Here is a 21,505-nt window from a genome sequence, read left to right on the forward strand (position 1 = left end):
GGCCTTTGTGTGCTGAAGAGAGCGACGTGATTTTCTTCATAAAGGAGTTCCAGCTACAGAGTGCACATGTGTTTCTAATAAGACAGGCCAGTTCGCGTCCAAGGTTGGGCCCCTTTACCACTTTGAAAAAGAATCTGCCAAGGCACCACGGGCCAGCGACAAATGGAAAAAAGAAGAAACCAAGAAGCTGAGAAAAGTAAGGGTGCAAAAGTGAAGATATCCTCATGTGCATTCAGAAATCAAACGTCCTACTTAGTATTCTTTGCGATTTCCGTAAAACCTCTAAAACGGGACAAATACACATGATGTTACAGACCAACCTCAAAAAACGCAAACAATCACCCTCATTAAAGCCATCGATATCATACCATGCACATCATGCCATGTGTATAAAAGTGACAAGCCTACGGAGCTATGAAAGAGTAATTTAACCTCCCGACAGAGGCAGCACCTAACAACTGCTCTCTGTGTTAGTAAGCGTCAGCGTCTTCCCTTCTCAAACTCTCAGTTGCTCAAGGGGCCACACCGGGGGCGCACATGTAATAGAGCCGAGTCTTGGATCACAGTGCAGAAGAATGCTTGGGGAACATTGTATATACAGTGGAAGAGAGTGTGATTCTCTATCCTGGCTTTGATGTCGGGGCCTGTAGAGTGGTGCTGGGTACGTTCTCTTTGCAGGGCTATATAAAGAGAATACCAGATCGTTACTTGCAGGTGAAAGTCTTCATCTATGAAGGTCCTGTGGGGCATAGTGGTGCTATGTCAGAATAACGCTACGTCTCCTGCACAAATTTACCAAATCAGATGCATCAAAGAACCATCCGAAGAGGCTCTGCGCTAAACCATTAATAGATTAATATTGATGTCCTACGCTTTTAGAAGTCTGGGGAATTTATGTTGTAACGGTATGAAATGACTAAAAGGAATAGTTCACCCCCCAAAAAATCTGTCAGTATTTATTTACCCTCGTGTTGTTTTCTGTGGAACAAAAATTTGATATTCAATTGAGTATTATACTGTAGTTCTGAAGCTGTACGATAGCCTCTGTGTGAAAAGTAAAGCAGGGATTAAAGGGATAGTTCAACTAAAAGTAAAAATGTTGTCATCATTTATTCACCCTCATGTCATTCAAAAGCCTATATAGGACTCCATCATCTGTGAAACATACAAGAAGATATTTTGAGAATGTCTTAGTGGGTGTGTCCATACAATGGAAGTCAATGGGAGCTAATGTTGATTGGTTACCAACATTCTTCAAAATATCTTTTGTGTTCTACAGAAGAAAGTCATAAGTGTTTATAATGACATGAGGGTTAATGCGAATTATGGGAGATGGAAACGCATTTGCCAAATAAATTGCCTCCGAAAAGTCACGTAACTGCACTATGAGACTGCGTAACCTGACAAACCAGAGTACTGATCTTGTTACACAGCATCAGACATGTTGTGATGGTCATTCTTAAATGACTGAGCGCAAAGTCGTCAAGTATTTCTGTAATTGCCTCTTAAAACTGTCACGAATGTGTTTCCCAAACAACACGCATCCACAAAAGCACCGCAGTTATTATTGTGCTTCGTAACCGTCTGCGCAAGTATTATTATATATGAAAAGATTTTTTTCAGTGGCTTCTCTTACTGATATTTAGTGGCAGTTTATTAGGAAGGGACGGTTGACTAGTTGGATGGAAACGGTTCTTATTCGCAAATGTTTTATGCAATATTCCAATTTTGAGCATAAGCTAAATTCGCAACTTTGGATGGAAACCCGGCTAATGGATCACTGAACTTGAGCAAACTCCGATTCATGAACGAATCGGTCATATTCATTAATAAATTGTATGGTCTGTGTATGTTGTATTCTGTGTGAGTTGTGAACCAGATCATCCGGTTAATTGAAAAGAACAAGCTCAAACACACAATTCATTCACCGTTCCGGTTCTCAAGTTCAACTCACTGACTCGGTGATCCGCTCACAGTGGTTCTCATGTTAACAGCTCACTGAAGGGGAAGATTATTAGTACATAAAAGCTTAAAATTCTGTCGGTTCATCACACAAGCCTATCATATGGTGAACAAGTTGTAGGGACTACTTTTATCTCGTTAGGTGAATGTAAATGGGGATCGCACACCGGACGAGGAGTGGATGGTGTTTTTAAAAATCGAACACATTCTTTTCTATGAGTATGCACACATACCATTATTCAGTGGCAGTTTAAAATGAAGATTTTTGAGAAAAATATAATGTTATGTAATGTAAATACCGACTTCGCCCTTGGTTGCAAGATACATTGAAAGAATGGAAAAACACAGAAAATAAGTTACTTGATTCTACCATATAAATAACAGGTAAAACAAGAACATATTAACCAACCTGATATTAATGCTATTCATTGATTAAGGTTCAAAAGCGACCTATCTTTTTTTACAAAAATAGAATAAAAAATTGAACACAAATAAAGATATTTAGAAGAATGTTAGCAATTGAGATTTTTGAGGGTGTTTAAAAAAATGGTAGTCAAAGTTGCCCCTGAACTGATTGTTTTGCTAAAGTCATCAAAATACCTTCTTTTGTGTTAAACAGAAAAAATATATAACATATTTTTTACTACTATGGTAGTCAATGGTGCCCCAGAAATATCAGTTGCTAACATTCATCCAAATATCTTTCTTTGTGTTCAACAGAACAAAGAAATTTATACAGGTTTGAAACAACTTGAGGGTGAATAAATCATGACAATTTTCATATTTGGGTGGACTATCCCTTTAAGATCAAACTTAAATGCACACTGACAACCCTCAGAAAGTTTGCAAAGAGTTTTCAGTTAACCTCAGACGGATTGAAAAACAATTATCAGTAAATGGGTCCCATTGTATGACACTGTGCTGCATAGAACAAATATCAACAAAGACTTTCAATTGTGAACTATTCCTTTAACATGTGTTTTTCAGTGTGTCTTGCTCTGGAGTGACCGATGCTGCGGAGGAACAAATCAAGAGGTAATGTCAAATGTCAATCAGTTTGATTTTATGGTCTCAGGGGGAGCAGGGGAGAAGAAAGAAAAGGTGATGAAGAGAGAGCAAGATAACCCTGCCTCTCCAATGGCTGTTCTCGTGTAAATGGTCAGGTAAATCTCGGTCAGGGTAGTGAGAGCGGAACATGCTCCCTCCCACATCTACCCAGCAGCGCCCGGGGCTGAGAGCAGCTTCCGACTGGAGCACCTCATCTCCACATGTGCGCTTTGATGTGCGCTCACAAGGCAGCCCATGTCATTGCGTTTGAAAGCTCTCGTTTTCCGCGACACCGACACACAGGTTGCGTTGCTCCTGGCGTTCCAGGTGTTGCCATGTGTTAATCTCAGAGGCTCGGTTCCGCATCAAGCCTCCCTTCTCGCATGGGCCGGCTTTGAAGAGCCGTCTGATCAAACCGGTGCTTAACAACCCACACATCACTGGCAGCTTCGTAACAAGCTCTGCTTCAAAATGGGCACAACTTTTACCTCCCCGACTCGTTTATCAGCGGCAGCAGGTGAAGAGCTGGCAGACGGGGCTGACATCCTCGCAAGGACGTTTGCAACAAATCCCGTTAAGCAAATAAATGTTGGGAAGCGGCCAGAGAAAAAGGACCTAAATGAAGAATCATTTCAGTACGTCATTTCAGGTTGCGTTCGGGTCATAACAAATGCAGCCGGCGACGGTAACGGCAGTCAGACGGTAAAGTAATGAAATCACATTTGCTTTCGCTGGCATATACCCAAATGATTATTCACAGTCTTACCTCATCACACAGAGAGATCTGTATTTCACAGTGATGGATGCCATGCGCATAAAAGGCTTCGCGGCCTAATGCATCGGCAGATTTGGATGCCGTGCATCATCTGGAGATAATCAGAAAATTCCACACGTCTTTTCAGATGATTTATATCAAAATAACTCCCATTCCCGTGGTCTTAAAAGCATCAATGTCCTCAACCACCTACTAAAGTACACAAGAACCAGAAGACAGCAGTGCTGGATTCAGGACATTTGTGTCACAAAAAATCAATCTGTAGTTGAGCCCTGAGGGTAACAGGGCCGTTTGAACGGACTTCTCTGCTGTGACAGCACTCGACTGGACCATCAGGGACGGAAGAACATTTCTTCTATTGTTACCCTTAAACAACATCACACAAATAAATTTCCCACTTGTGAAGCCTCGCGTCCCGGGAATACTAAGAATGGAAAAATTCATATTTAGAATTGGTCTATAGAGACCATAGTTTCAGACCAGGCCAGCAAAAGTTAAAGGCAGAAAAGGTCTGCCTCTCTTTTGGGCTATAAATTAGGAAAATGTATCTTTAAATCTTGCTGTTGTGATCGCTGTATACTGTATATAAAATACAGACCTGTAAACTTAGACATTAAACATTAAAAATATGTTAAAAAGAACAGAAATACTTTAAGAATTAAGATTTAAATAAGAATTACATTATTTTGAAGATAACAGTTGACAATACAATGAAATGATGTGTATAAACATTATACGTAAGGGATATTGTACAGCCAACCGGTTGCAATCGCAGAATAAACCTCAACAGGGTGATCACACTGAAGGGGTTTATTTTGCAATAACAACTGGCTGGATGCACATTATGCGCTTATTACACGCCCACTTGCCTCATGAGTAAATTGTTGGATATTAAATATTGATATTTTATTAGCTTATCTGTAATGAATGCAGACCCTCCGCCAGGAAAACCCGTTTCCTTTTGGTTTAAGGCAAGACATGAAATTCAAACAAACATGCAATTTGGTTTAATCACTTGTAAATCTAATCTGATATGTTGATAATTAGGCATATTTATATTACGTTCATGTGAAATATTATATATATGAATACTAGACCAATCAGAATCAAGTATTCTAGAGTGCTGTGTAATAATGACGTTTGATTTTGAACAGTCATCTTCAAATTGAAAATTTGAACTATAAAAATATACAAATAAGCCGTCCTAATGGTAAATAATAATAACACTGCAGCAATACTGTTTCCTTATGAAACTATTTATCATATTGTGAAATATTGTTAAGACATTCTAATCTTTTGACCTCTAGTAAGAAAGCCTGCAGGCCATAGTATTTAACCCTTGTGATTTTAAAAACTACAGGTCAAAGAGGACATGAGAGAAACACCAACCTGTGCGACCTTCACTGAGTTCTGAGTGGCACCTCCAGCATGATATTCAACCTTGAATTTCTTGACTATCTCTTCAAACCTAATGCACAAGAGAAAGGTAGTAGAATTATTAAATATAATCAAGTCAAATATTTATGCATGCACACTTAATATAAAACAAAATAAAATATGGTGGGATTTAATTTTTTTATATTAAACATACCCAATTAAAATATTTAGGCACACATACATAGATTATATTTTACATTTATAATTATTAAACATAAAACAGTACAAAATGAGGTGGGGTTTGAATTTTTTTATACTAAACATAACAAATTAAAAATATTTAGGCACATACAAAGAATAGAATATTTTTATTTATAATTATTGAACATAAAACAGTACAAAATGAGGTGGGATTTTTGATGAAAGGTTTTATTTTTGACACAGCCTTGTACGGGGCAAAAATGGCAAAGATCACAATATCACCCAGTGGAGATGCATTGAGAACAGGAAACCTCAGACACTGTAAACAGGAAATGGAGGACTTATGCCGCAGGGCAGTGAGCCTTCTGAGAATGTGTGAGTGTACTGTACTTCTGCACGAATCTCTCAGCACGTAGAGACACACACATAGACAAGACCCACACAAAGAAAACAATCGACCTGCCTTGTGTCTGGACATTATTACAGAGGAAAGCATTCAGCACAGACCGGTGTAGGCAACAGATTTTAACAGCATGCAAATAGTGTGAGTCACTGAAGGACACGACCTCCCGTGGCCTCTGCACTGAATACACAAGCGGGATAAACAGACCTTGCACAAACGCGCAGGCTTGTGTTTTTGCCTGAGCTTCCCTTCACGTAACGCTCATGTTTGAGACTGATGTCTGGTAAGGGATAAAGCTGACATGCGTGAATATATAAAGAAAACTCACATGTGTGCGATAGAGTGAATGAAGGTGAGGGGTCACAAAAATATTAATCTAGTAATACTGGTATTAAACTATATTAAACTCTGATATTAAACTATATTTTGGTGTTAATGTATCATCTAGGGGCAGCTGTTACGAAGGGAAGTTGATTCTTCTGCGGCCCGATTGGACACTGTTGGTGAAAATTGCAGGTCGATTTGTAAAATTGCTGGCAGATTCTTTGAATTTCAAATTAACTTGAGTGGTAATGCATAACATTACACCAAAGACTCATATATATATATATATATATATATATATATATACATAGAGGAGTGGCCAAAAGTGAAATATGTGCTTAAACAACCATCAGGTTTGAACAAAATATTCATACCAACGTTCTTCAAAATTGTGTTCTGCGGACGAAAGAAAGTCATGCATGTTTGAAATGACAAAAGGTTGAGTAAATGATGACATACATTTTATTTTTGGGTGAACTATCCCTTTAAGAGTGAAGAGATACTTTTTCCACTTTTGGCCACTACGGCATAAAGTATATATATATAAATTATATATATATATATATACATACACACACACACACACACACACATATATATATATACATATACACATATACATATCAGAATAGGCTTAGCAACCTGCTAAAAACCACTCATAAATTTTGCATAGTCAACAAACTCTCTGAGTGGTTTGCTGTGCCATTTGTAATGTACTCTAGTTGGTTGCTTACAGGCTTATAATTATGGTACAAAACATAACCTATAAATGTTTACGCTATTTTATTGCTTGTTATTGACGAGGACTACAGCCAAGACCATACCAGACAGAAAAGCTATAGAATGCAACTTTAGGTGTGGCTGCCGATGAAATACCAAGAAAATCTCTGACACAGTAACTAAAAATAACATGTAAATTCAATCCGTGTTCACATGAATTCCGAGAATGGCAATGACGGCATCGATGTACCAAGCCTAAAGAGACACTGGCGCACAAAAGCAGCTTCACACAATGATTCATGAAAAGCTTATCATGTTCCATTAGCACAGAGTGGCCTTGGGGCTATGAATGTGCCACCCCTGGCTCCCAACACTTCCTCTGGGAGGAGGGTCAGCCCTCTCTCTGATCTGTCACTCCTCTTGTGACACTGTCAGAGGGAAAAAGCCCATCAAGCAACACTTCATATTCAGCCAAAGAGCAGGAAGGAGCAGCGGGGGGCTGGCTTTAGCAAGGAAAGATCTCACATAACTACACATTTAAGTACTTCCTTTAGCAACAGGAGCTCTGCAGGCTTGGCAACAAAAGGCTCAGGCTGGAGTTGGCTGGCGTGTTGAGGCTCTTCAAGATGCTGCCCGACAACAAATGCGCCGGTTTCTCACACCGGCTCGTCTTCACAGTTTACAAAAGCTTCAAAAGGCTGGAGTGACACCTCCGTCACGTGCGTCTTGCTCGTGTGTACCTGACTGAGTTGCCCCTTAAAGGAACAGTTCACCTAAAAATGGAAATCCTGTCGAAAATGTACACATCGTCGTGTCACTACAAACACGTAGGACTTTCTTCCACAGAACACAAAAGGCCAACAAAGTAGTCTGGGCTGCAGAAATAGCATGTTGGCGTCAACGATGGGAAATGCTGTTGGTTTTAATGTGTCTTGTTACAAAATGTCATGATGTCAAACCTATTTAAGGTCTATGGCAGTTTTTTGTCATTTTTTCATAAAATCTCTATTCACTTATTATATGAGAAAGGAGCTGCTTGGACTTTCGGAACTAAAAAGGGTAAATGAAACCCATTGAACAAAACACCAAATGAAGATACTTATTTCACACAGAAGTAAAAACCTCATTTAAACCAGTTTACTCAACTGTGCCGCACATTTTTAAACATCTCGGCATCAGGTCGTAATAATTAAGCTGCTTTTCAACATCCCTGGGTCAGAGCTGAGTGCAGAGGCCGACAGCGCCCCCTGTCTAACGCACGAGACCCTCATCTCTTCATAGCGTGGGAACAATATACACACTTCCTCAGCACAGTAAAAAAAAATTACTAACCATTCTGACCACAGTGCGTGGGACTGAGCTAAGCAAGTCAAACCACGACCATACGCACACAAACACATTACCCTTTTACACACTCACACACACACACGCACACACACACACACACACACACAGAAAAACCTCTTGCACTTTCTGCCCAGTTCTCCACTGGAGAACACATCTTTGTTATGGCCTGAAATGGGTCAGGAGGAGAACTCTGGATGGGAGAGCTGCCACAGTGCCTCAGTGAAGGGTTACAAAGCAGGGCTGAAGACCAAACACACACACAGCTGCCCCTCAGAGAAAAACCGAACAGTAAAACACTTGCAATAGAAGAATAAAACTAAGCCTGGGTGATACATTGAAAATTCACAATGATTTTTCAGCCATAGGAAACTTGATGAGGAAGGCACATTAATACAGAGACATAAGTGTAACTAAAATGTGTAAATCAGACAAAACTTTGCATTTCAATGAATTTACTCAACAAGGCATGTTTCATATTAAAATGTTTTAGCAAAAATATATGCGAGTAAATATTGCTGTTATTTAAAGGGACAGTTCACTCAAAAATAAAAATTCTGTCAGCATTTACTCACCCTCGAATGTGTATAAATTAGGGGCGTAACGGTTCTCGGTAAAAAATTGAACCGCACGGTTCTCCACCAACGGTTCGGCACATCTTAAATCTGACGACGCATTCATAAAATGGTTCGTTAGAAATTATAATGCGTAAAACAGACTATGTATGTTTGTCGATGGATACACATTTAATACCTGTTGTTTTATTGGTGCCGTTACTTGTAGCTTGATTATTTGTTCTTATTTTATTTGTCAGTAGTCCCTTTTCCCTGAACATAGCACAAACCGAACCAAAACCGTGAGTAATTTGAACCGTTACACCCCTAGTATAAATGTATTTGGTCTGATAAACACAAAGAAAGATATTTGGAAGAATACATGTACGTTTTTGACCTCCATTGCCTACCATAGTAGAAAAAATGACAATGGTAGTCAAAAGTGCCCCAGAGCTGTTTGCTTCCCTACATTCTTCAAAATATCTTCTTTTGTGTTTAACAGAACAAAGAAATTTACCAAGTTAACCTACTATGGTAATCAACGGCAATTCCAAATATCTTTGTGTTCATTCGAACAAAGAAATTTTGACAGATTTGGATCAACTTGAGGGTGAGTAAATCATGACAGAATTGTCATTTTTGGGTGAATTGTCCTTTAAATATTACTTTGAAGTAGGGATGCACTGATATGTAAATTTTGGCCGATAACCGATCATTCTTGAACATTGGAAGCCGATAACCGATATATTGGCTGATATACCGTACCTAAATATTAATATAACATTTTCTGAAACTGAAAAAAAATTTCCCCCTGAAAATCATGTACCAAGCCTACTTTATACTAATTCAAGATTCTTTCATTTTTATTGAAATTATTTTATATAAATTATTATTTTCAATTATAGATGTTCTTCCAGAGCAACCCAGAAAGGTGTTCTCAATAGCCACAAGTCTAACAGGTCTCAAGACAGAAAGCATTCAGACAGCAGTCGCCTTCAAACAATATGCTTTCGTTCCTAATAAATATCTATCTACAATGTTTTGCTAATAGCAGTAAGTGAATGATCATGACAGATAGACAGTACTGTACTGGATTTTAATAGTGAGCAGCATGCAGATGAAGTTGTTTAACCAGAGGAAATGATTCATAATTTATCGGCTATAATGTATTGACCGATAACATCAAAAAATGACCATTTATCGGCCGATACCGATATGGCCAATAATTTATAGTGCATCCCTTACTTTGAAGTATAGTTATATTGGTGCACATGAATAAACAATTATTTTGTGGAAGAAAAACTGTGTAAAACATGTCATATTTTTAACTAGACATTTACTACAGCTTTAGTTCTTACATTAAATATTTTAAATCCGCTTGGCAACAACGGCTGCATGGACAAAACTATAGTTCCTCTGACTAAAAAAAACTCTTAAGCTATTTTTCAGAACAAGTACAGAAATATGTTGAATATCATCAAGAGGCTGAATAAAAAAATCGAAATCTAACCACCAGGCCCAACAAGGAACATACGTGTGAACGTTATCGATCGAAAAAGGCGATATTCACAACTGTTTACTTATTAACTCGGCAATAGGGAAAAAGCAGTCCACCTCACAGCAGGAAGTAACACCGGCGATGCTCAATATTGACGGCAGTTTTATTTACTGCATAGTAGCTTGACTGGAAGCAGCTGATGTGGCTACATAAGCAATTCACACAAACAAACATCGAGCCTGCGGGGAGAGGCAGGGACTGTTCATCAATGGCCACAGGCAAACACTACTCTACACACAGCCTTGTGTCTAGGCACTCCACGAACCACATCAAAGCCGCACTCCAGTCAGATTGTGGAAAACACAATCAATTGTGAGAAGCCTCTTATATCAGAAATGTAAATTGGGCGGCAGTGGAGTGGTGACAAAGGGAGTAAGTGGTACAGTGGGAGGAGGTGGTGTGGATCTGGGGATGGAAACTAGGCTTGAAGTCGTGTAGCTGAGGTTGTTGGAGCTAGGGGAGAGTTTTCTATTAAAGCTTCACGAGATGCTGAAGGTAAAAGAAAGAGGAAAACACAAGTTCATCTGAAAAGGGGTAATAAACAACCAAGAGGTATTTGAGGTGCACTTGGCCTGTTATGGTGCTTATGATTTAAAGGGACAGTTCCAGTTGTTGCATATTCCAATAGGTGTCACTTTAATGGAATAAATGTGTGGGAAAATGTGTTTATTGCTTAAAAAGTAATATTATTGTAACTTTTTAATGAATGTTTAAACACAATAAGCAATTTCTCTATGCCAAAAGATGTTGGTCAAATAAAATTGATCATTTACTGGTGGACAAGATGTTGGTTCCAGTCCAAACAATGCTGTAACATAAAATAAAGTAAAATTCCTTCATTCATAACATGTAGCAATTAAGTGCCTAGTAAATGTAAACCACAGGATCCATGATGGATCTAGAATGCGGCTGGGCATCAAAACGTTTCATTTAAACGAAGCACAAGGACCATGTTTCCTCTTTTTTTTTTTATTGCGAGCACCAAATGTTCACTTATGAAAAGAGGAGCACAGTTAGAAATGTCAGCCTGCGCTCTTTGAAATGCTCCACCACAAATGTTACAAGAGCTGAAAAGAATGTGCTTAAACATCAGATTGACAAAACCAGAGGCAACATATCTGGCATATGCTTGTGGTTAGACGTATTAAAGCAAGATGAGAGCTGTCTATTCAGACAGCAACTGAAGATACACCACATCATCCTGCACTTTATTTTTATTACACTGAACGCTGTTAAAATAGATGTAGGTAGAGAGGGACACAAAGAAAGATAATGCTAAACAAAACCAGGTCAAGTCCTGGAAATTCTTTCAGATAGAGCTTTGAAGCACAACAATCGCAGTTAATTAGATCCAGAATATCCTCCTCCACTCCAATAACATTGTTTTTGTCAATAGAACTGGATACAATTAAACAAGAACAATGAGACAGCTCACTCTAAATGTCGAAGTGAGACGCGCCACTCTGCCAGCGACATTGTTTGCAGATCAGACCTCTAATGGAGAAAGAATGCATCACTTCACTAACACAGGCCATATTCTAAACACCACTGACAGCTCATCACAGATCCGCTGCCCTTTAAGGATGATTCACGATTTTCGAATAGTTGATTTAATTATAGAACATCGAATAGTGCGTGCGATTGTCGTCTAAAAATAAAGAACAACAAAAACAATTCCCTGTGTTTTCCGTGTTGATGCGATGAGTTATGTGTGCGGTCCTTTATAAAATTCATGAAAATGAAGTGCAGTGCCAACTCAATGCGAAGATTGCTTATCATAGGTCAACCACTAGGATGAGCATTCACATTTGAGGGCGAAGCATCCACAGGTCAGCGGCAATCGGCTAGTTTCATGATCAGATCAACCAAGTTGAATGCTAGAAAGGCTAAGATGATCGCTAAAGATATGCTTCCGCTCAGCTGATACTGTAAGTGCCATCACTCAGGCTGTTCGTAATATGTTCCATCATATGTTTATCCCGTTATGTTTATTATATTATTATGTTTCAGCACGTTATCCTAAAATTACTATATTCCTAATGAATGAAACAGTTTGTCATCATACAGATGGAAAGCGTGAATGGTCTCTCTCCCTCTCTTCGTTTAAGTGTGTGTAGCCTATACATGCTTGCGTGATGCCTATATGCGTGCATGCGGTGGAAGGGTGTGATTTTCGAATATTATTTTTTCTTTAAATGCCCATTCCTACTGCCTTCATGACAGCAGATACGGCACACGCTAAACATACAGAACTAACAATAACAACAAGCTCTTAGATACTCATTATAAAACACCCCGTCAGAGAAAAGGACTGTGTCAAGATCTAGATAAGAGGTCTGATAGAAAACACAGTGTTAGGGCTGTAAATAAAACAAGTTCAGCAGTGTGTGAGGCCCTCAATGATTCACGGATCTCCTTTGGATCATCTCAAGATGAACTGTTCAGCAGTGCTTTGGGAGCGTGCTGATCAACCTAGAGTCGAGCTACGATCACATCAAGTATACAATTCTTCTTTGAGCTAGTAACGCTGATACAAATATGTTCCCGGCCGAGGATGTGTTGTACACAGGAGACGACAGCTGACAAATAAATATAAGGCTTTTTGTCTGTAAACAAGGGTTTATATAAGTCCAGAGCTCCTTGAGGAATCAATGGAAAACACTCAAGGGTGCAAGTGGAGGAGATCATAAAAAGAGCAGAAATGCTTTACTAGGAACAGTTTGTTTTGTGAGTAATTGCCCGGCTGAATAATAAAGCGCAGTGCGTGTTGAAGTTTATGCCAAGGCGCTGCGATGCGGTGAGAAACTGTGCAATAAGCAGTTGTAGAGCAGCTTTTAGTGGAGAGCTTAATTTAATTTTTATCAATTGAGAAATTGCTCTCCGAGTACACAGTGATCCGTCACGTCGAACAATTGTTAAAGGAATAGTTATCCAAAATAAAATGTGTTATATACTCGCCTCATGTTGTTCCAAATATAACAGTACTGAATGTACCGGTCACTCTTTTACACGCAATTACAATTGTTGGGGAATTAAGCTTTTAAGTCAAAAAGAATGTAAAAACACTATAATCGTGTAATAAAAAAATCATTTAGAGTGGTTGTAAACCAGACCAAACAATTCATGGAGAAGATCAAAATAAATATATATATTATGTTCTTTACTTTTCTCATGAAGGCGCCAATGAGAGTTAGAGCAGATGTCAAAGCCTTTCAATAAGGACTTCAATTTTAACCTTAAAAACACATACATGTATATATAAAGCTTCTGAAAAAATGGGAGACCATTCCAAATTTTCATTTAATCAGCATTTCTAGATGTATAATTGTGTCCATTCCAGTCCAGTGTCTGTTGAATTTCAACAAAATCAAACCTCAAGAGTGACAAAGTCATCCAACAGCAATGGGAAAGACTGACAGCATGACAAGACACATAAAAACTAAATACATGCACAAATATTACTGTTAAATTGCTTAAAAGTGAATATGAATTTGTTTTCTTTGTAGTAATTGAGGTGTGAAAATATACAGAGCATCTAGTTTTCATTTTATGCAAATAAATGCAAATAGAAACAATATTTTTATATGAAGATTGAGAGAAATATTGTTAGTAGTTCACAGAATGAAACAAAAATGATAATTGTACCTATGCACATACCTAGAAATAGTAAAAAGCCATTCTGCAGTAAAAAGACGTTTAACTAAAGAAACTAAATCAAGTTTGAATAAACATGATAATGAAAATGATTACATTTTCATTCTCGTGTAAACCATTTCTTTTAATTAAGACATCTAGTGTATGGTGAATGTCAAAGGTGCTGTATTTCTCCAGCATTGCTCGGGAGAGACTGTCTGGACCAGGATGTACTGGGATTAGGTGCATGTCTATACAGTACGTTCTATTAAAGATTTATATAGCATCTGTTAGAGCTATTCACACACAACATGACCTCTAAAAGAACTGCCCTGTTTTCCCGTTTGAAATCATAGCAAGAGTTCACTGACAAACGAATTCTGCAGAGGCCCAACTAGAATGAGCCAACTCATGTCCTCACATAAAAACATGCACGAGCACACATACAGACGCCTATACAGACACACACACACAGTCAGGATTAATGGCGGGGAACAGATATAACCTGCTGTTGGGTGGTCGTGAAAAGTCAGGATAAACTTTTGACTGCCGAGCACATCTGAATTATGAAGTGAAATAGATGGGTTCATTTATTTGGAAATGCACATACCAGGTGGCAAGAGCGTGGGACATTATTAATGTAGCTGTCATGTAAATTCCACATAAACGCAGGAACAGAGAGGAAATGTACAATTTACAAGCATCTTACTGACCGAACCCACAAAGCGGCCATTCATTCGCCAGCGGCCCGCGTTTAAATAGAAACAAGGTGGTCGATGCTCGCACGTCAGCGTTGGCCTCTCAATAAACAAGTGAATTATACAGGCCTGTCAGAAAACTGACCCAAACCATTTAAGATAGAAACCTAGAAGGCAACTTTTACATTTGATACTTGTTTTGCGGTTGCGTGCGTTGTATTACAGCAAGTGCAACAGCGTTTCAACAACATATTCCACAAAAGTCAACTCTGAAAACTGGACGTCACATGCTGATCTGAGGTCTGTGAGAGCCAGAGGGCTGCTGTGTGACAATACAGAATGCTGTTTTTGCTGGCAGCTGGGCAAAAAGCCCTCTCTCTCTCTCTCCTTCACTCTCTCTCTCCAGATGAGTCATTAACAGGCAGGCAGAACCAAGTGTCCTGGCTTTAAATGCCACCCTCTAAAAATAAACCCCCAATTGCAGCCTGACTAATGTCTCCATCAGTATTCTCTGTTCCAGGACCATGTGCTAGCTTAAACGCTAACCTGTACGGAGCACTTTCCACAGGAGGGGGGACCGCCACCTTGACTGCTCTCCGTGTTAATCATAACACTCCTGGAAATTTCCACCTACTTCAAAACATTTCTACGAAGCCTGAATTTTCTCACATACATTGAAAGGAAGGGAATTTGTTTTCTGAAAAAATACATTAAAAAGTAACTGGATTTAAAGATCCAGTGTCTGAAATTTAGCGGCATCTAGTGGTGAGGTTGCAAATTGCAACCAACGGCTCACTCCACCCCTCCCTTTCAAAGCACTGCGGCAGCTGACACAGAACTAAGATGTCATTACGTTTCACTTCTTTTGCTGAAGGAGATAACGTATTTACGAAACACGCTCTGTAGAGCAGTTGTTTGTCTGTTTAGGGCTACTATAGAAACAAAAGCGAATTACCGCGGCGTATGTAGATAGCTCATTCTTAGGTAATAAAAACCCCTCTGAAGACTAAGTTTTGTATATTATATTGCATTTTTTGTCAATAGATCCCCCAAAACATAACATACTGGACTTTAAAACATGTTTAGAAAACCTATAGAGCTGTACAATATATAATTGTGACACCTTGCTTATTCACAGCTTTAACTCTCAAAAGGAAGTGGTGGGTCACAACGTGTAACTTTTCACCTAGCTACCTTTTTCTTCAGGCTTGGCTGTCTCTTTTTTATGTCAATTTTGACACATACCCATACAAAGGTGCAGCTCAGATTTCAAAAGTGACTGAAGCAATGTTTCTCTGGGCTGAGGGCGACAAGAACCCCCCCTTTCAAACACGCTTACGTAAAACATGAAACGGCGCCGTTAAGCCAGTCCTCTATGGAACGCGGCGGTTGACGTGCTCTCACGCACGGCCCCTCGCGTCCGGATCATAGACAGACGGAATGTCTGTGGCCTCCTGTGAGGGCCTCCTCCCCGCTAGAGCAAATTCACCACATTAATGGAGAGAGATGGAAAAGACTTAATAAATCTTTGGGGGACACCTGCTCCTAGTCATCCGCACTGGGGAATCTGAGCAGCCTGGGTGTTTATTTCACACAAGGGGACGTATTGGAATCAAACACGCACACACTATCCCGTTCGCGCACAGACACACGGGGGCTCATTGGATATGGGCTTGAATAACTGTTTTTCAGCACCTTGGAGCACAGACGGCGAGGGGCCCCCGCTCTCAGAGGGCTTAAGGAGTCCTGCTCAAAAGCAGCAGCTGCCTCGGGACCTTTACCCCCTCGTGGGGCCCAGGGGATCACGTGGCTCGGCTACAATCAAGAGCCTTTTAACCATTTAATCATTTAGCGGCGAGCGCGCACATATCATTCTCCACCCTAAACAGCTGTCATGGGCCATCCCGAAGCACTGAAACCAAAGGACGTCATTAACGACCTGTAAATTCTGACTAAAACAGAATCAGTTTAGCAAACAATGTAAATGTATAACATGCATGCGAGTAGGTGCGATGGTTTCAAAGGAAAGAACGAATAACAAATGTCGTCTGACAAAGCAGAGCAGCTTGAAAATCACCTGAGAGAGTTTTCTCATTTGATAGAGACTGAAGGCTATATTTACACAAACAGCTAACAGACGCACTGGGACACGCGCAAACAATGCAGGATGACACGGAATGTAAAGGCGAACGTCAATCCTTGTTTCAACAGAGTCATCTGCTGCGCCAAGACTGCCAGACCTTCAGGAATTAACAGTGTGATCAATGCATATATTATTTTTCCTCCTTTCTCTCGCTCTCTCTCCTTCACTGTCGCTCATGAAAGACATCAAGCTATGCAACATGGTTTGTGTAATTGTTCCGGTAGTTTAACAAGAACTTCATGAGGAAATCAGAGAGGGGTGGATGGGTACAAAACAAATCTGGCAATAAATATTGTTGTTCCAGCCCTAATTAAATTGTTCGGTAATTTCTCGACACAAAAAGGGAACACAGTTTATCTGTTTAAAATCAATAGCCCATTTCACGGCAAGCCACGTCTCAGCGTGACGACGATGTCATTACTTATTCTCTTCTCTAAGCTTCCCAAGGTTGTTTTGTATTTTAAAAGAGCGGACGGACGGAAGGATAGAGAGAGGGGAAAGTCAATAATAATTCCTCTTTTATAAATGGATGGATCTGGCTGTCAGGGGACAGCTTTTCAAACGCGGCGTCTCATCTCTCTCAACGACTCTTAAGTAATGTCTACAGAGCCACTCACGCACAAATAAGATCATTAAAAGCACTGATTACCTCTGAGCCTTCACCACTCATCTTTAAAATATTCTTTACTCTGACAAGTGGAAAGCCAATTTAAACGGAGATGTTAAAATGAGGCGAGCGCGACGTTCTGCGGTGGAGGCCTTCTTCCAAAACAATTCAGAGGCGGCCCGTTGACTGATTACCCGACCGCTTATTTGTTTTGAAACAATTACTGGTAATCATATTGATGTTTATGCGCGGTGCCCTTTCTGAGAAGTAAAACTCCGCATTGTAATTACATCACTGGAATCTAATCAAGAGGAGATAAACCTTCACCTATGCTAACAACGTATTAAAATGCAAATCAGCGCAGTTGCAAATACTCGCGCGCGCTTGCGGGCCTAATTATCCCGTGATGTCACGGACGCCGTCCTCATGTCGCGTTGCCTTGGCAATCTATCAATCTGAATCTAGTCATTAACTTAACAAATATTAACGACGAGACGTACAAATCGGAAATGATCCGTTTTTGATGAGCGACGCAGGTGCACATGAAGCTTGTAGTGATGACATCACCATATCACACAGACATCATCAAGCCCCTCAGCCGAGTGGGAGTCGCATTATTGGCGGCAAACCTGAGTGAAGCGAAAGACATGGGGTTTATTTTTATTCTGACACTCTGAGAATTAAAATCAAATAAAGCGGCACAACGATAACTTCAATGTTATTGGTTCTTGCGTGGTCTTGTGAGGAAATCCAACAACTAGTCATGAGACACGCAAAAAAGAATGAGATTTAATGCTATGTTGTGCCGCCATGTTTTAATTTGATGCTAGTTTGAGTTTTAGCCTTAATTGAATAAAATTAGCTAAAAATATGAGTATTAATACAGTATTCGTTTTACTCACAAACGCACCTATAAATTATGAAGAAATGTATTTACTTTTATGACGGATGTGCTTTTTGGGTCATATACATGGACACAAAGTGATGAATATCGTATATAATAATTCTAAAAAATATGATACAATTTTTTTTAGTAAAATTTAAAAATTATAATTTGTATAGTTTTTACTTTTTATATAAACAAGCTCAGCTTCAAATTTTTTTGGGGGTATTTTGGGGCTAATTTCAAAAACTCGGCCATTTAATCATTTAAATTTGTTTAGGGCCCCTGAGTGAGAAGTGGCAAGTGACATTTTTCAGGAGATTTCTTCATTAAAAAAATCAAAAGTTTTACTTGTGGGTGAGCCATCCGTTTAACATGAACGCTGTCCTAACGGCAAGGTTACTGCCATCAGATCCTTTTCAGGTCAAGAGCATCAAACCTGAGCATTTGAGTGAAGTTTGTGTGACCCCTCACACACGGAGCGCCGTCAGGAAATGTACCCGTCATGTACCCAAAGAGCACGTCTCCGCTGTGACAGTCCAGGTTACAATTAGACTGACAGAGCAGCATATAAAGACATGCTAAGTTTGAAAGCAGGCAGATGGCACAAGATAGACCTTCCTCTGCTCTTCAAACCCCAACTAAAGAGACTGCCCTTGACTGATCTCCTGAGGGAAGCAGACGGGATGATCCGTCGAGCTGTGATGTTCCATGTCAATAATTCATACCCATGCAGAGAACAGCGTACGGCCTAATGTGAACCATCTAGGAGTGCGCCGTTCAAGTGTTTCTTCGGTAATGAAGAAGAAAGGAAAGCGGAATTTTCCAGTCCAATTTACTCCCACAAAATGACTGTAGGATCTCCGTTTCTGTAAAAGTATGCTCATTTAAAGAACTTTTGGCTGGGAATCAGTCAGAGATAAATGAGGGTAATTACACACATGGCCCAACTGTTTAAATTAGGTTACAAGTTAGGTTACAATACGTTTAACTGCTGGAGTCAAACTAATGCTGGTTTCCCCTTGGCACAATACATTGGATTTTCCTTTATGTACACTGTGAGCTTATCTTGCACCTCAACACTGTAAAAACAGATAAATCACTAATAAAAAACAATAATAAACAAACATTCATCTCGAATGGCTCAGCCTAAACAACGCCAAACCTGAGGGAGCCGCTGCTCATCACCGCCCTGTTAAAAACATCAGAATCATTCAACAATACCGCATTAGGAAAAATGTATTCCTCTAACACACCCGACAATACTTCATTACACACCCAGCATATTTTCCATGATGGTAGTTGGCCAACGGTCAAGAGCGCTGTGATTTACGGCTCCACCTGCTGGAGGACACACACACACACACACACAGACGGTGCGTCTCGACTAAAATCAAAGCCAGGACTAGGGGGCAACAGAGTGCACACGATCATTCAGCTCTGTTCGTAATGAGGTGCTAGGGAGGCAGTAAGCACAAAGCAGCAGGTCTGAGGTCAGTTTATAGAGTGATTTAAGACGATTAAAATCAAAGCTGGGGGTTTGTGGCCGTTCACAACCCAACACAACCAAACAGGAGTGGCGAGGCGAGGCCTCCGAACGCTGTAAACATGGCAGACGTGCGCGCTCGTAAAGAGATGGTGGAGGGGGAGCAGCCCACCGCCATCAGGCCAGCATTTAGTGCAGCATGAAAACAGACGGCCTGGCCGAGGTCCACGGCGGCCTGCAGCTTAGCAATTAGAGACCGTCCAGCTTTGACTAGAAAGAACAAACAGACATTAAAATAAGAACACACAGGACTAAATCTGGGACGACTCTACCTGACTTGTAACACTTGGCTACAACCCGCCTCGGTAGAAAGAGATCTATGTCCCCACCTGCGAGGGCAAAGACCAATGGAAAATCCCACAGTGGCCGTAAAAGCCAATGTTGCATTTCTACGCCGGGATGCGGCGTACAGTCTGGAGCTTTCCTGGCAGCTGGGTTACTGCCGCCGTAATTCACAGCACATGAATCTGAGAACGTAGAGCGGGGTTTGAATGATGATAAACACGGTCTCTCTCTCTTTTCAGGGATTGGGCAGAATGGACGCAGGGTTGAGATGAAGAGGTTAGTGCTCGGACATTGAGCCATTAGGGGAAATCACTTATAGAGAGGGGAGGAGATCTGACTGTAAAGAGAGGATGATGGGAAATGAATCAGGCAGGAGCCAGAGATGGAGTTGGAACAGCCAGGGACAATTGATTGTGAGAGGCGAGATCCTGAAGTTGACCCCTGTCCACAAACCATCTTAGATTTACATATTTGACAGGTTGGTAAGTTGCTTGTTTTAGGGAATACTTGATGCTGGTTTGAGTCGTGACTTTTTAAATGATGAAAATTATAAAGCAAAAACAAAACTATTGAACCAATATGAGCATCTCTAAACGCATCATTCTTTCTCTAAGGTCACAGTAAGGTCACCAGACTGACCTCTGCAACCCAATCCCGAGGTGTGGCGTTTTAGCCGCACTTTCACGAGTCAGCCAGGGTTGGCGGAGCACCGATGCATGTCTGCCAATGGGAAGGCAGAGCGAGGAAAGCTCACACAGGGATAATCTAACAGGACCGTACAGTGGAAGTTTGTGGCTCATTAAGGTGAACAGTATTTGTTCTCCAAGTGTACAGCTCTCAAGCACAAGTGTCAGGAAAGCAGCGCCGATGATTAATTGTGCCCGTCCTCCAACTCGAAGTGCTAAGCATCCCTGCCAATCTTTTTTTCCTTTAATGTTGACAAAGCTCTCTGCCTCAAAACACTGCGGAGTAAAAGCTCATATTGCAAGTGTGCACAATTTGCAAAGGTTTGTCCTCTCAAATATACTATTTCTCCCCAATCCTCGCACCTGCAGTATAGCTTTAGGTGTGCAGCAACTCTTTTTTCCTGCCCGCGCTCTCAAATAAAGAACAGCACACTCATCAAAATGAGCTCCATCAGAGACAGAGGAAACAGTCCGACTCAGCTGTCTCTGGGGGGGGACACATTGCCCACAGACTTCACAGCATTAGGACAATCTATGGAACAAAGGACATTGATCAAAGCCTGTAGATTTTTCAATGAGTAGTACTTATTAGCTGCTTATGTGGAGCGAGTGCTGTATGCTTAATATTTGTACAGCTTTGGTAAATGACAAGTATTACAAAATAACCTAATTAAAAACATAGTTTGCCAGTCTGGGAAAAAGCTAAACTGTTCATCCCCTGCTAAACAAAGCTAATGTGAAATATAAGATTTTCAGTTG

The 21,505-nt window shown here is 40.3% G+C and overlaps 1 protein-coding gene across 2 annotated transcripts in view; it reads right to left on the reverse strand.

Annotated features, from left to right (window-relative positions):
- adka (adenosine kinase a) overlaps positions 1–21,505 on the reverse strand; it is a 133,823-nt gene that overhangs the window by 101,087 nt on the left and 11,231 nt on the right. For both annotated transcript variants that reach the window (XM_057341558.1, XM_057341557.1), the window contains exon 4: positions 5,174–5,252. In XM_057341558.1, coding sequence (XP_057197541.1) covers positions 5,174–5,252 — 79 coding nt within the window. The remainder of the gene's footprint in view (positions 1–5,173; positions 5,253–21,505) is intronic.

Source organism: Triplophysa rosa, linkage group LG9, assembly GCF_024868665.1.
Source record: "Triplophysa rosa linkage group LG9, Trosa_1v2, whole genome shotgun sequence".
In the NCBI taxonomy this organism is placed as follows: domain Eukaryota; kingdom Metazoa; phylum Chordata; class Actinopteri; order Cypriniformes; family Nemacheilidae; genus Triplophysa; species Triplophysa rosa.